Genomic DNA, 13,249 nt, shown 5'->3' with positions numbered 1-13,249 from the left:
CACACACACACACACACACACACACACACACACACACACACACACACACACACACACACACACACACACACACAGATAAATAAGCAGGGGGAAATTAATGCATCTCTCTTTCCTCTCCTACTTTCTCTCTCCCTCTTTCTAGCTCTCTCTCCCATCTGACTCTCCCTGTCACATCTCTCTTTCTCTCTAAGATTTGGAGTTGAAGTGCTTGTTTCAAGCCAAGCAAGGAGGCAGAATAGCACATGTGAATAATATACAAATGATTCTCATTCAAATGTTCCATTATAGCTGCCTGAGACACTCTTGGCAGGGTAATGATAAGCAGATTGTTTAGCTATTTATTTCTGCCTGCCGTTCCTGAGCTGGCCGGCTCAGCAAAGGCTCTGGTCATGGGAATTGAGGAAGGCACTGTAGGTTGTCTGCGATCTCGCTCTCTTTCTCTCTCTCTCTCTGCCACTCTTTGTCTTACTCTCTCTGAATTTGGAGCATTCAGCTGTATTTCTGTTAGTGAGGCATTGCTAGTCCATCCATCACCACCACTACCACCATCACCACCATAGATAACTGACATGACATCACAGTCTCCATCAGCTCCTCAGCTCTGACTGACACTCTCTTGAACAATCATTCTTATTGACAAGTAGGATTGTACAATGCTGATGAGACCAACTTTTGCTTTAGGATGTGTATAAGCATATTACTTCATTCTGAAATTGGTTTATTAACATCCCTGAGCAAATGATGATTAGCACTGAGGTGGCTATTATGATCAGTGTTACTAGGATCACAGCATCAGCTATCACACTGAACAAATATGACCTCCTCTATGCTGCTAGTGTAGGTGAATTCACCTACAGTTCTGTATCAGCCAATGCAGGCCGGCTGGTGCATCATCATATCTGTGTGTCCTCTGGGATCTACACACTAATCTGATGAGTCACAGTCACATCTGTGTTGGTCTGTAATTACATTTAGAGATAACCTTGGCGCGCTACACCCACACCTTCCTTTTTCAAGTTAATTTGGTGTTAGTGGGAGAAAGAGGGAGAAGAGAAGATGCTGAGAGGGGAAAAGAAGGATGTGTGGCGAGAGGAAAAGAGGGAGGAAAAAGTGACGAAGTAAGAGGGGGATCAAAATCACTGAGTTCCTAAGGTTCACTGGTTTAGGTGATTATTATAGACCTACATTTCTCCTCCATGCAGTCTCCATCAATCCCCTCCGACCTCTAGATATCCCTTCCTATCGAATGTGTCTCATTAGAGTGTTGGCCCTCAGAGGGAGAACAGGCCAGTGTGCTGGGAATCACCCATTCAACTAAACTGGTGACAGCTGGCAGCGTCCTGCAGAGACTCCATCAACATCCTAAATGGTACCCTATTCCCTAAATAGTGCACTACTTTTGACCAGGGGCTTGAACCAAAATACATGTTAAAGAGTCCAGACACTTCAATACTTTTCCATGTATGAGCATGCGTGTGCTTTCTTGTTTCACCTCATTTGGAAGAGAAAGCACGTGAATGCTCGCACACGGAAAAGTATTGCTCAAGTCATTTTATTTCACCTTTATTTAATAACCAGGTAGGCTAGGTGGGAACAAGTTCTCATTTACAACTGCGACCTGGCTAAAATAAAGCAAAACAGTGCGACACAAACAAATATATAAATGTAAAATATAAATGTGTACAAGATCAAAAGAACAGCATCACTAAACTGAGAGTGTTGGCGTTTTTAAAATTACGCATTTGGGTGTTTTTGTAGCCTTTGTTAAAGTTTTCTGTGCCCTGGCACTGCAGAGCGAGCCTGAGGAAGTCTATCACTGGTGTGGTAAGTTTCTCAAAACCAAGTGAAATTGCCCAAAAAGTGTCTGGACTCTTCTATAACATACCATTTACATTTACAAAAATAGAGATTTGGTTAAAAAAAAGCTATATTTTCCTTAAAGATCTTGGGGAGGTAGAGAGGACAGAGTAAGCTACATTTGTCACGGTTGTCTAAAGGATCGGACCAAAGTGCAGCACGGTTGTAGTTCCACATATTTATTATTTCCGTGAAACGTTGCAATACACAAATAACTTGAAAAACAACAAACCGTGACACAGAGAGAAATAAACACTACTCAAAAGATAACAACCCACAAACACAAGTGGAAAAAAAAACCCTGCTTAAATATGATCTCCAATTAGAGACAACGAGGACCGGCTGCCTTAAATTGGAGATCATCCCAAAAACCCCAACATAGAAATAGAAACCTAGAATAACCACATAGAAATAGATAACATAGAAACCCACCCAAAGACACCCCCTGTCACGCCCTGACCTACTCTACTATAGAAAATGACATCTTACAAGGGTCAGGACGTGACAACATTTGAGAGAGAGTTGACAAGGTTCAATGTGGTAGACATTGGGCTTGTCTGAAAATGTGTGATTTCTTACATTGTTCTTACACAAATATTATTTGTCACATGTTATTTGTCATAGAACAGGTGTAGACTTTACCGTGAAATGCTTACTTACGAACCCTTTCCCAACAATGCAGAGTTAAAAAGTTTAAAAAATTGCTAAAAATGTAAAAGGAAATAACAGTAATGAGGCTATATACAAGGAGTACCGGTACTGAGTCAATGTGCAGGGGTACGAGGTAGTTGAGGTAAAACGTACATGTAGGTAAAAGTGACTAGGCAATCAGGATAGATAATAAACAGAGTAGCAGCAGCGTATGTGAAGTGTGTGAAGGATGTATGTTTGTGGTTGTAAGGGTGTTTAACTGGCGGCAGAGAAGTCAGACGCAGGAGAGAAATAACTGTATTTCCAACGGCGCAGTTTATTTACAAAAACCTCCACTGGAAAACATAATAATACAAATCAATGGGTAACATAACCCGACGCACACCAGTACAGACGTACACAAACACTTACAATAAACAATCTCCGACAAGGACATGAGGGGAAACAGAGGGTTAAATACACAACATGTAATTGATGGGATTGGAACCAGGTGTGACGGAAGACAAGACAAAACCAATGGAAAATGAAAAATGGATCAGCGATGGCTAGAAGGTCGGTGACGTCGACGGTCGAACACCGCCCGAACAAGGAGAGGGAACAACTTCGGTGGAAGTCATGACAGGGGTGGAGTGTCAATGTAGTATGTGTGAGTGTGTGGCTAGACTCCAGTGAGTGTGCATAGAGCAAGTGCAAGAGAGTCTGTGCAAATAATAAGGGGCTCTTAGGGGATAACTTGCTTAAATGTGTAGCACCCAAATACCGTACTATAGGTGATGTACAGCTGCCATTTTAAGCTTGTGTGCTTGCTACACATTGCAGTGGTGAGATGTCATTCACCAGTTTAAACTAATTAAGCAACCAAGACTATAGCTACATTGGAAATTACTGTAAGGCACTATACAGATTTAATAATATTTCTACCATGACAATTTAAAATCCATGCATATGTAAGAGACAATGACTGAGTTTCCACTGCAATGTCACTACCCTTGAACTGTGTACATGAAAACAAGCTTACACGCTACATTAGCATGGATATAATTACACACAACGCCAAACACCATATTTTGGCCATAGAGCACATACACACTGTGAGAAACCGTCCTCACTATTCTGCCTTAAACATATTTGGTGTGCCATGTTGTGGCTTCTGGGAATGAGTCTTTTCCTGGCACCTATTGGCTGTCCTGCATCAATGCCAAGGACACAATTTTCTACTTCAAACATAACGGAAACACACTGCAGATTGAGGACAAAAAAGGGCAATACATGCCTATAAGGAGAAAGAAAACTCAAGTCTGGTAGCCGGATAAGTTTGTGCTTTAGCCAAGTACTTGGTACTGTATGGCATGACAGTGAACACACGTCAGACAAGTTGGCTGGTTGAAGTTCAAACAGATGGATACCAGGCCAAGAAAACATATGATTACTAAGAGAAGAGTACCCATTCACAAAACTATTTCAAGCTACTGTAAATGCAACCTGGTCTCAGAGCATTTCGTATTATTCTGTATGTAAATCTGAGAACACTCCATTTAGTATGATATGTTAAGTTTCTTATGGTATGTATTCATTTGTGGATATCCATCGCCAATTTTGTATGATATGTTACGGATTGCAATTCGTATTATATGTTACAAATGCTAGGTGGTTAACATTAGCTAGCTTGCTAACATTAACTTTGCATTATACCCCCATCCATCCACCCCAACCAACCACTATATTTTCGTTTTAGTCTTAAGTAACCATCTGTCTTATGTAACCATGCCAAACGTAACATATCATACTAATTGTAGCGCTCCAATTTACATTTACTATTGTTACGTCAAGTCTATAAAACCAGGCTGGTAAATGACATTACCTCAAGCTTAATAAAACAACCAGATATTATGAGTTCAGATCTTTTTGCCATATTTGGCATAGATTGGATTACTACAGTATTTGTTCAAACAATGAGCAACGGACAGGTGTCACTCCCTTGGCCCCATGAGTAGGTCCTATACAACTCCACCCCTGGAGAGCTCTCCCGCCATGCATGTCCCCACTCAGGGCAACAGATGTTTGAGAAATGTGACTGTAATCATTTGGGAAAGGCTGTTTAATTCCCAACTCAAGCTGCCCTTGTAGGAATCACGTGTGGCTGGGTGAGGATTAGCATGCATTGGTGCCATTGTGGGTTGGCACTTTCACTGTGACAGATGATGTCTAGATGCAGAAAGCCAGAACATGTAATCTCTGCATGGCCACTAGCATGACAAACCTACAGTCTAAAATGTATGCCACTCTAACCACACTAGCCTATGTTAGGCTTTTGATAAACCTCTATTGACACCAATGTAAAAGTCGGGGGATTGTAGGACAACAAATGGTGTGATCTTAACACAAATGTGCACTCTTATCCGGTTCCATTTGTCAATGGGAGCCATTGGCATACAGTAGGCCTATGTGTCTCCATAGACTTACTGGGATTTAAGAACTACATACTTAACACCTGCTTTGTTAATACTGTGTAGTAAATAACTAGAGAATAACTATTGGCCAAACAGACAATATCATCATATAATGGCACTTAAAATAACATCACATTAGCCTAGGTACTAACATGCTAATACTATCGTAACAACTTATAGTTATTCATAATAAAAACATGATTTTCCTAAAACTCACAATATTGGCAACAACCTGTTACAGTAATGATGCTCTAAAGAAGAGATGTACAATTTTGGTTGCATAAGAGGAGATTACATCAACTTTCAACTGCCGGAGTCTGTCACCCTAATCTAAAAGAAATCATCACACTGCTGCTGTCTCGACCGGCCAAACAGTCTTTCTGTCTGTCTATCTATCTGTCTCCTACTGCCTCATAAAGCTGGGCTAATACCATCATGCCATGTTGGTGTCGCCGTGGAAACAGACCCTGTACAGTACTTATCCATTTTTACAGTCCCAGAGGGTCATGAGATGTTCTGGTCAGGAAAAGGCGATGTGTCAGCACTCCTGCAACTTTAGGCCATGGTCGAGAGACAGAGAGAGATAGAGAGAGACAGAGAGAGAGAGAGCGAGAGAGAGCGAGAGAGAGAGAGAGAGAGAGCAAGAGAGAGAGTGAGAAATTAAATGACCTTGTATTGTACTCAGTTTGCCATGCAGCAGTCAGAGAGCGTGCGAGGGGGGGGGGGCACTACTGCACCTGTCCCATGACAGTAATTGGGACAATGTGGGCAGCTCCACCCTACAAATGGCTTTGTCATCCAGGACCATTTCAATGGACCTATCAATGACAAATAAAAAACATACTTTCTTACATGTTTTAATTTCGCAATTTGCCATGGAAAAGGTGTTTGCCATTTTACAAATGTACCCACATTATATTTCTGTCACCTTGTCAAATGAGGCTCATGCAAGATAAAGCAAGCAACATCTTCCAGCCCTGAGTATTAACTTGTCAGAATTCTCTGTCACAGACATCAGACGATCTCTAAGAACATTTACGAACACAAGAATTCAGAGGATAGATATTTCCACGCTGTCATCCCTTGATTTCATCACTTGTTCCTGCCCAAAACTCTGTTTCCTCTTCTACAAAGGCACTTTCTCCTAATCAAGAGTGACAAAATAAATGGCTTCGCTGACCATGGTTTAAAAAAGAACAGTGTTACCCAAAGCTCCCAACATAGTCAAACGTGATATCCATCCAGTCGTGAAAGTATGTGGAGTGTTGGCACCATAGAAATATGTTTGGCACTGGCATTTTAGATTCACCAGTTCACCACCCTTCCAGGGCAGAGACCTCTATTACAATACTGCTGGTCCTCCAGGCAATGTTTCATATTGTCCCGGATACACAGTTGTCTATTGTGTGGCTAAATGTTTCCCCTGGTAGGACAACAGGATGAGCCCATGAGAAAATCATCAGCGGGGATAATGAATGCTGTGAACCAGATAGCAGTTAGCTCAAACTGTACCCAGTGAACTTGTTTTGATTGCTCTGAGTTTCACAACCCAATGCATTGCATGTGCCTCAACAGGGCGTCAAATTAATCACTTCTAATTGGAGTTGTTTACCGTATTGTAGCCCAACTCTCTCTACAAAGCCTGGAAAATGTCCCTGTCATTGCCTTGTAATGTCTTTCTAAACTCCTGAATGGCTTATGGTTGGTGATATAGGATACAGTCCAATCAACATTAGTCTCAATTTTGTCCCTAAAATGCTATTTATTTCTCAGATAGAGTATTTACAGTGCAGTTATAATTTTTTATTTATATATACACATTTGCAAAAATGTCTAAAAAACTGTTTTTGCTTTGTAATGATGGTGTATTGTGTGTCGATTGATGATGGGAAAAAACGGTTTAATACATTTTAGAATCAAATCAAATTTTATTTGTCACATACGCCGAATACAACAGGTGAAATGCTTACTTACAGGCCCTTAACCAACAATGCAGTTTTAAGAAAATACAAAAAAAAAGTAAGAGATAAGAATACCAAATAATTAAAGAGCAGCCGTAAATAACAATATATACAGGGGTCACCAGTACAATGTCAATGTGGGGGCCACCGTGTCGAGGTAATTGAGGTAATATGTACATGTAGGTAGAGTTATTAAAGTGACTATGTATAGATAATAACAGAGAGTAGCAGAAGAGTTCCAGAACGTGGGGGGAGGGGGCAATGCAAATAGTCTGTGTAGCCACTTGATTAGCTGTTCAGGAGTCTTAAGGCTTGGGGGTAGAAATTGTTTAGGAGCCTCTTGGACCTAGAATTGGCGCTCCGGTACCGCTTGCCGTGCGGTAGCAGAGAGAACAGTCTATGACTAGGGTGGCTGGAGTCTTTAACAATTTTTAGGGCCTTCCTCTGACACCGCCTGGTATAGAGGTCCTGGATGGCAGGATAAGGCTGTAACGTAACAAAATGTGGAAAAAGTCAAGGGATCTGAATACTTTCTGAATGCACTGTATCTGTCCATAATTCTGGGGAGTAGTCAGTGAAAGAATTGCGTTGTGTGTCATGATAAGCAGGAGCTGACACCTTTAAAGCCACACTTTCTGAATTGCTATCATTTTACTGAGGAAACTGCATGTGCAATATTAAGCCTATCATTCACTGGAATAAGACATAGTAAGTACCTTAAAGATACAGAAAACCAAGTAAACTGCTTTTATCCATATATGGATAGGAAAATAACACAATTTTGAATTGATGGAGAAGTACATTAGATTCTAGATAATTTTTCTGAGGGATATAAAAAAACATTTCTGTCATTTTGATTTGTTTATGTCATGTGCAGTGTTTGGAAAAAGTGTATCTTCATATCTCTCCACATTTTCACTGAATGGAGATGTAAAATGAGCGTGCTGATACGGTTTCAACACTATGCCATGTGTAGCTATGCTACAGATGGATTGGGAGCATTAGCTGACAAGGCAACCTCCCTGCAGTCCTCGAAGAAACAGGGGTAAAACAATGTTGGCATCTGTCGCCACACCCAACACATTAGCTGAGGTTGTAGTTGCAGAAAAGGAACGTTTTAACCCGGTGACAGCGACATGACCACTGCTCGAGGCTGTGAATGAGCGACAGACAGAGGAGAGACTCAGGCACAGCACAGACATCATGGCTCTTGCGCATCACCATCATAGCTCGCAGCATGAATAGATATGCCAACATTGACATGAATAATGAATGCATGTTCAAAGGCTCTCAATAGACTGGTCAGTATTTAACAATGATGGTGGCACTTGATAAGGAACACTTCAAGGCAGGCGTTTAAAGATGCGGACTCTGCTCTCTGTCAATGCGCATGATACTGCGGTTCCACTACTACGGCACGCTTCAACTCACCTTGAATTGGTACGCGTATGTTCTCCTGTCATTCGCATAGTAAGGGGCGGAAGAATAACCAATACACGCCCCAAATCCTCTATCAGCAACCAATCCAATGAAAGAAGAGGCGGAGCTTTTGGCTAAAATATCACACTTGGTTTCACTATGCGCTCGTAAAACAGTTCCGTCTACTACAATCGCGGCGGTGCAGGTGCTCTGTCTCTTCGGGAGAGGATGCGGACGGAAGGACGGGGGAGGGAAGGGATGAAGGGAATCGCCGAGAGGAAAGTGCATAGAATATGAATAAAAAGGCATCGATAAGAGCGCGCGCTGTGCAATGTCGAATATGAAAGATTCGTTGAACGGGGCACTTTGCGTGGTAATAGCTGGTCGGCAATAGTACTATGATTTGGTATGTGGCCACTTTGATAGCAAGTGTTTTCAGCACCAGAGGAACGGCCGCTCAAGGTGAGTTGAAGTGCAATATATTTTGTGCCGCCCATAATATATGATTTTGAGCGTCTGCATGTGGGTTTGCTGCTGGCGTTTGCATAGCATGCTCATTCTATATTGGTAGATAAACGAAATAGCTGTATTTCATTGATTTAAATGGCTGCATTTTCTCTAGTCACGTGAAAGTTGTGCCTTGGTTAATTGTTTTTTTTCGAAATAATTTATTTAAATATTAGCCTACTCCGTATCATGTAATTATGTAATACAGCCTAAAGAGTAAAATCTCACATTTGAAAGGAAAGATGTGAGACATAATATTGCATAATTCTGTATAAAAAAATTGCTCCATTATTTGAGCAGAGAAATACTACGAGCATATTACTGTCTCTACTGTAAGTACATAGTGCTATGCTCGGTGATAGTAGCCTATACAGCCAGGAGCATGTGTTTCAGATGTGTCAGATAAAAGGCCAAAAATACATTTTGTTCTGTTATTTGCTTTAGAAAAAAATCTGTCATGATCAGTAGAGGTGTCAGCAGTCTCAAATGTGATCATTTTGCCAAAAGGGGTGTGACGCTACACTAGTTTCCAGCATGGGAAAGTAACTCGTCACGAAATGCAGCAATATTGTCACATAACATTGGAATTTCTATGTGCATGAATGTATTCATTTAATGTTATGAATTTTGTCTGTTTAAATTCCATTTCAGAGGGTATGTAACTGCTGTGTGTGATGTGTCAGTAACTGACAAATAAAATAAAATCTAATCAAATTGTATTGGTCACATACACATATTTAGCATATGTTATTGCGGGTGTAGTGAAGTGCTTGTGTTCCTAGCGCCAACAGTGCAGTAATATCTAACAATTCACAACAATACACACAAATCTACAGTAAAAGAAGGGAGTTAAAAAATATATAAATATTAAGACGAGCAATGTCGGAGTGGCTTTGACTTAAATACAGTAGAATAGAATACAGTATATACATATGAAATGAGTAAACAGTATGTACACTTTATTAAATTGACTAGTGTTCCATTATTAAAGTGCCCAGTGATTCCATGTCTCTATATATTGGGCAGTAGCCTCTAAGGTGCAGGGTTGAGTAGCTGGGTGGTACCTGGCTAGTGATAGCTATTTAACAGTCAGATGGCCTTGAGATAGAAGCTGTTTTTCAGTCTCTCGGTTCCAGCTTTGATGCACCTGTACTGACCTCGCCTTCTGGATGGTAGCGGGGTGAACAGGCAGTGGCTCAGGTGGTTGATGTCCTTGATGATCTTTTTGGCCTTCCTGTGACATCGGGTGGTGTAGGTGTCCTGGAGGGCAGGCAGTGTGCCCCGGAAATGCGTTGGGCAGACCGCACCACCCTCTGGAGAGCCCTGTGGTGGCGGGCAGTGCAGTTGCCATACCAGGCAGTGATACAGCCCGACAGGATGCTCTCAATTGTGCATCTGTAAAAGTTTGTGAGGGTCTTAGGGGCCAAGCCAAATGTCTTCAGCCTCCTTCACCACACTGTCTGTCTGGGTGGACCATTTCAGATCATCGGTGATGTGTACGCCGAGGAACTTGAAGCTTTTCACTTTCTCCACTGCGGTCCAGTCGATGTGGATAGGGGCGTTGTGACTGGTGCAGTGCCCATCAGAGGTGTTTACCAAATGGTCTGGAGTGGAGCAAGGAATGTTTAACATTTACAATATCAATTATGCAAGTTTGTTCACATTTGAATGAAAACACTGTGTTGACCCATGGACTGATTTAACCTTGCTCTTCCAATAGTGTCCAGATGGGGGAGTGCTTTCTCGAGCTGTCACATGATGATGACTGAGCTCAATGACCCTTCATCCTCTGTTTAAAATTACTCTGCTTTCTGTCTCATTTGACAATTGAGGATTAGAATTGTTAATTTGTATGATTTGTGAGGGCCAGGGGTTCGACACAATATAAATAGTTTTTTCTAAATGAAACATAATTCGATTTTAGTTAGTCAAAACATACATTATTATTTCCTTTCTTGCTGTTTCTTTGATAATTCAATACCTGCCCTGGTCTCTCATGTAGTGGTCACATTCAGGGTTGTCTGTTCCATCCCTGAAATAGGTATTACCAGTGGCTATACAATGTTGGTTTTACTTTTTAATCCCGCCATGTATGTTGTTGTTACTCTGTTGGTTTAGGCCTCAATGGTTAGGATTTATTATTGCATAAAAACTGTTTTAGAGAAATGTCAACCGCTGAAATGTGATTGTACAAATCTGAAAACAACCTATGTAAATATTAGTTTAAACAGCTTTTGTGGAAAAATATTTATACAATTGGTATACTTTCTAAGGCTGTCTGCATCCTTTGGCTGTTGCTTTTGCGATCTCTGCGTTAGGCATGTTGGTAGATGAAGTAAGATGTCAGGGCAGAGGGTAGTGCCCCTAGCAAGGTTGGGGTCAATCCATTTCCATTTCCAATCAATTCAGAAAATTAATTCAGAAAAAATGATCCTTGGACTATGGGCATTCATTACATTTGAATTTATCTCCAGAATTGACTCAAGTTTAAATGGAAATGACCCCATTCCCAGTCCCTGGCACTATGTGTTTCATCCTACTGTACCATTACTGCCTTCCTCTGCCTTAGAGAAGGATACAGTCAGTCCCACATCTAGTCTCTTCTCTCTCTCTCACTCATTCATTCAACCGTTCTCTGAAATCATTCACTCGTCTATAGCACCCATTAACCTACAGATACCTCACTCACATGCATTTTTAACATTTATTTAACTAGGCAAGTCAGTTAAGAACAAATTCTTATTTACAATGATGGCCTACACCGGCCAAACCCGGGGGATGTTGGGCCAAATGTGAGGCGCCCTATGGGACTCCCAATCACGGCCGGTTGTGATACAGCCTGGATTCAAACCAGGGTGTCTGTAGTGACGCCTCTAGCACTAAGATGCAGTGCCATAGACCGCTGTGCCACTCGGGAGCCCACATTCACTCGGACATACAACCTATACCCTCACTCATTCACTGTCAGGCATATGCTCTATTTACTCTCCCAATCATGGGAGTAAAGCTTGTAAACCCAGCCTAGAGAAAGCCCTGTGCTCAAGCTGTGGAAGGCAGACTTCTGCCAGCACAGCACTGTGCATGTGCCAGCTCTTTCTGCTGCAACCACTCCTTTCGCCTCGGCCAGTTCGCTCCCAGTGGAATCTCCCTGCAAACAAAGCCTGGAGCATTCTGGGAAAGCCAGTATGAGGAACAGGCCTGATTGAAGCCCCCAGTCCTCTTTTCTTATTTTTCTTTTTTCTTTTTTAGGGGGTGGATCAGCTTTAATATTGCAAATAGATTGTGGCTTCTATCAATGTAATTGTCTGCATAATTTCCAATCCCCCATATATTTTAAATATACAGTGCCTTCAAAAAGTATTCTGACCCCTTGACCTTTTCCACATTTTGTTACATTACAGCCTTATTCTAAAATGGATGAAATAGTTTTTTTCCCTCATCAATCTAACAACCTGTTTTCGCTATTCCATTATGGGGTATTATGTAGATTGACAAGGGAAAAAATACATGTAATAAGGCTGTAATGTAACAAAATGTGGAAAAAGGGAAGGGTCTCACGAGAATCCCAGGAGTAGTAAAACCGCAAGCACTGCTCAGGCAGTCAAGAGGAAAATTGATTCCATCATTGAACAGGGAGGTTCCAAAGATTTAAATAGGGAAAAATAACAGTCATATTATTCGTCTCAGCAGAATTTAAGAGATGTAATGTAGTGTTATTGACATAGTGAGTGAGACTGAGTGTGGCAGAGTGAGAGGGTAGAGAGAGAGAGAGAGCGAGGGTGGAGAGAGAGAGGGTGGAGAGAGAGTGATAGAGGGAGTGTAGAGACAGAGAGAGGGAGTGTAGAGACAGAGAGAGAGGGAGTGTAGGGACAGAGAGAGAGGGAGTGTAGAGACAGAGAGAGAGGGAGTGTAGAGACAGAGAGACAGAGAGGGTAGAGACAGAGAGGGTGGAGACAGAGAGAGAGAGAGAGAGAGAGGGTGGAGAGAGAGTGATAGAGGGAGTGTAGAGACAGAGAGAGAGGGAGTACAGAGACACAGAGAGAGAGAGAGAGAGAGAGGGTAGAGAGAGAGAGAGGGTAGAGAGAGAGAGAGGGTAGAGAGAGAGAGGGTAGAGAGGGTAGAGAGAGAGAGGGTAGAGAGAGAGAGAGAGAGAGGGTAGAGAGAGAGAGAGGGTAGAGACAGAGACAGAGAGAGAGAGGGTAGAGACAGAGAGAGAGAGGGTAGAGACAGAGAGAGAGAGGGTAGACAGAGAGAGAGAGAGGGTAGAGACAGAGAGAGAGAGAGGGTAGAGACAGAGAGAGAGAGGGTAGACAGAGAGAGAGAGAGGGTAGAGACAGAGAGAGAGAGAGGGTAGAGACAGAGAGAGAGGGGGTAGAGACAGAGAGAGAGAGAGAGAGAGGGTAG

At 42.0% G+C, this 13,249-nt stretch overlaps 1 protein-coding gene across 4 annotated transcripts in view; it reads left to right on the top strand.

Moving 5' to 3' along the window:
* The first annotated feature begins 8,496 nt into the window (after positions 1–8,496).
* LOC106613021 (protein turtle homolog B) overlaps positions 8,497–13,249 on the top strand; it is a 74,023-nt gene continuing 69,270 nt past the window's right edge. For 2 of the 4 annotated variants that reach the window (XR_001330407.2, XM_014214851.2), the window contains exon 1: positions 8,497–8,800. Coding sequence is in view for 3 of the 4 variants with exons in the window: in XM_014214851.2 (XP_014070326.1) it covers positions 8,737–8,800 (64 nt within the window). In the remaining variant the exon portion in view is untranslated. The remainder of the gene's footprint in view (positions 8,801–13,249) is intronic. The other 2 variants (XM_014214849.2, XM_014214850.2) reach the window with 2 other exon arrangements.

This window comes from Salmo salar, chromosome ssa09 (assembly GCF_905237065.1).
Source record: "Salmo salar chromosome ssa09, Ssal_v3.1, whole genome shotgun sequence".
In the NCBI taxonomy this organism is placed as follows: Eukaryota; Metazoa; Chordata; class Actinopteri; order Salmoniformes; family Salmonidae; genus Salmo; species Salmo salar.
This window is presented reverse-complemented; position numbering and strand designations above follow the sequence as displayed.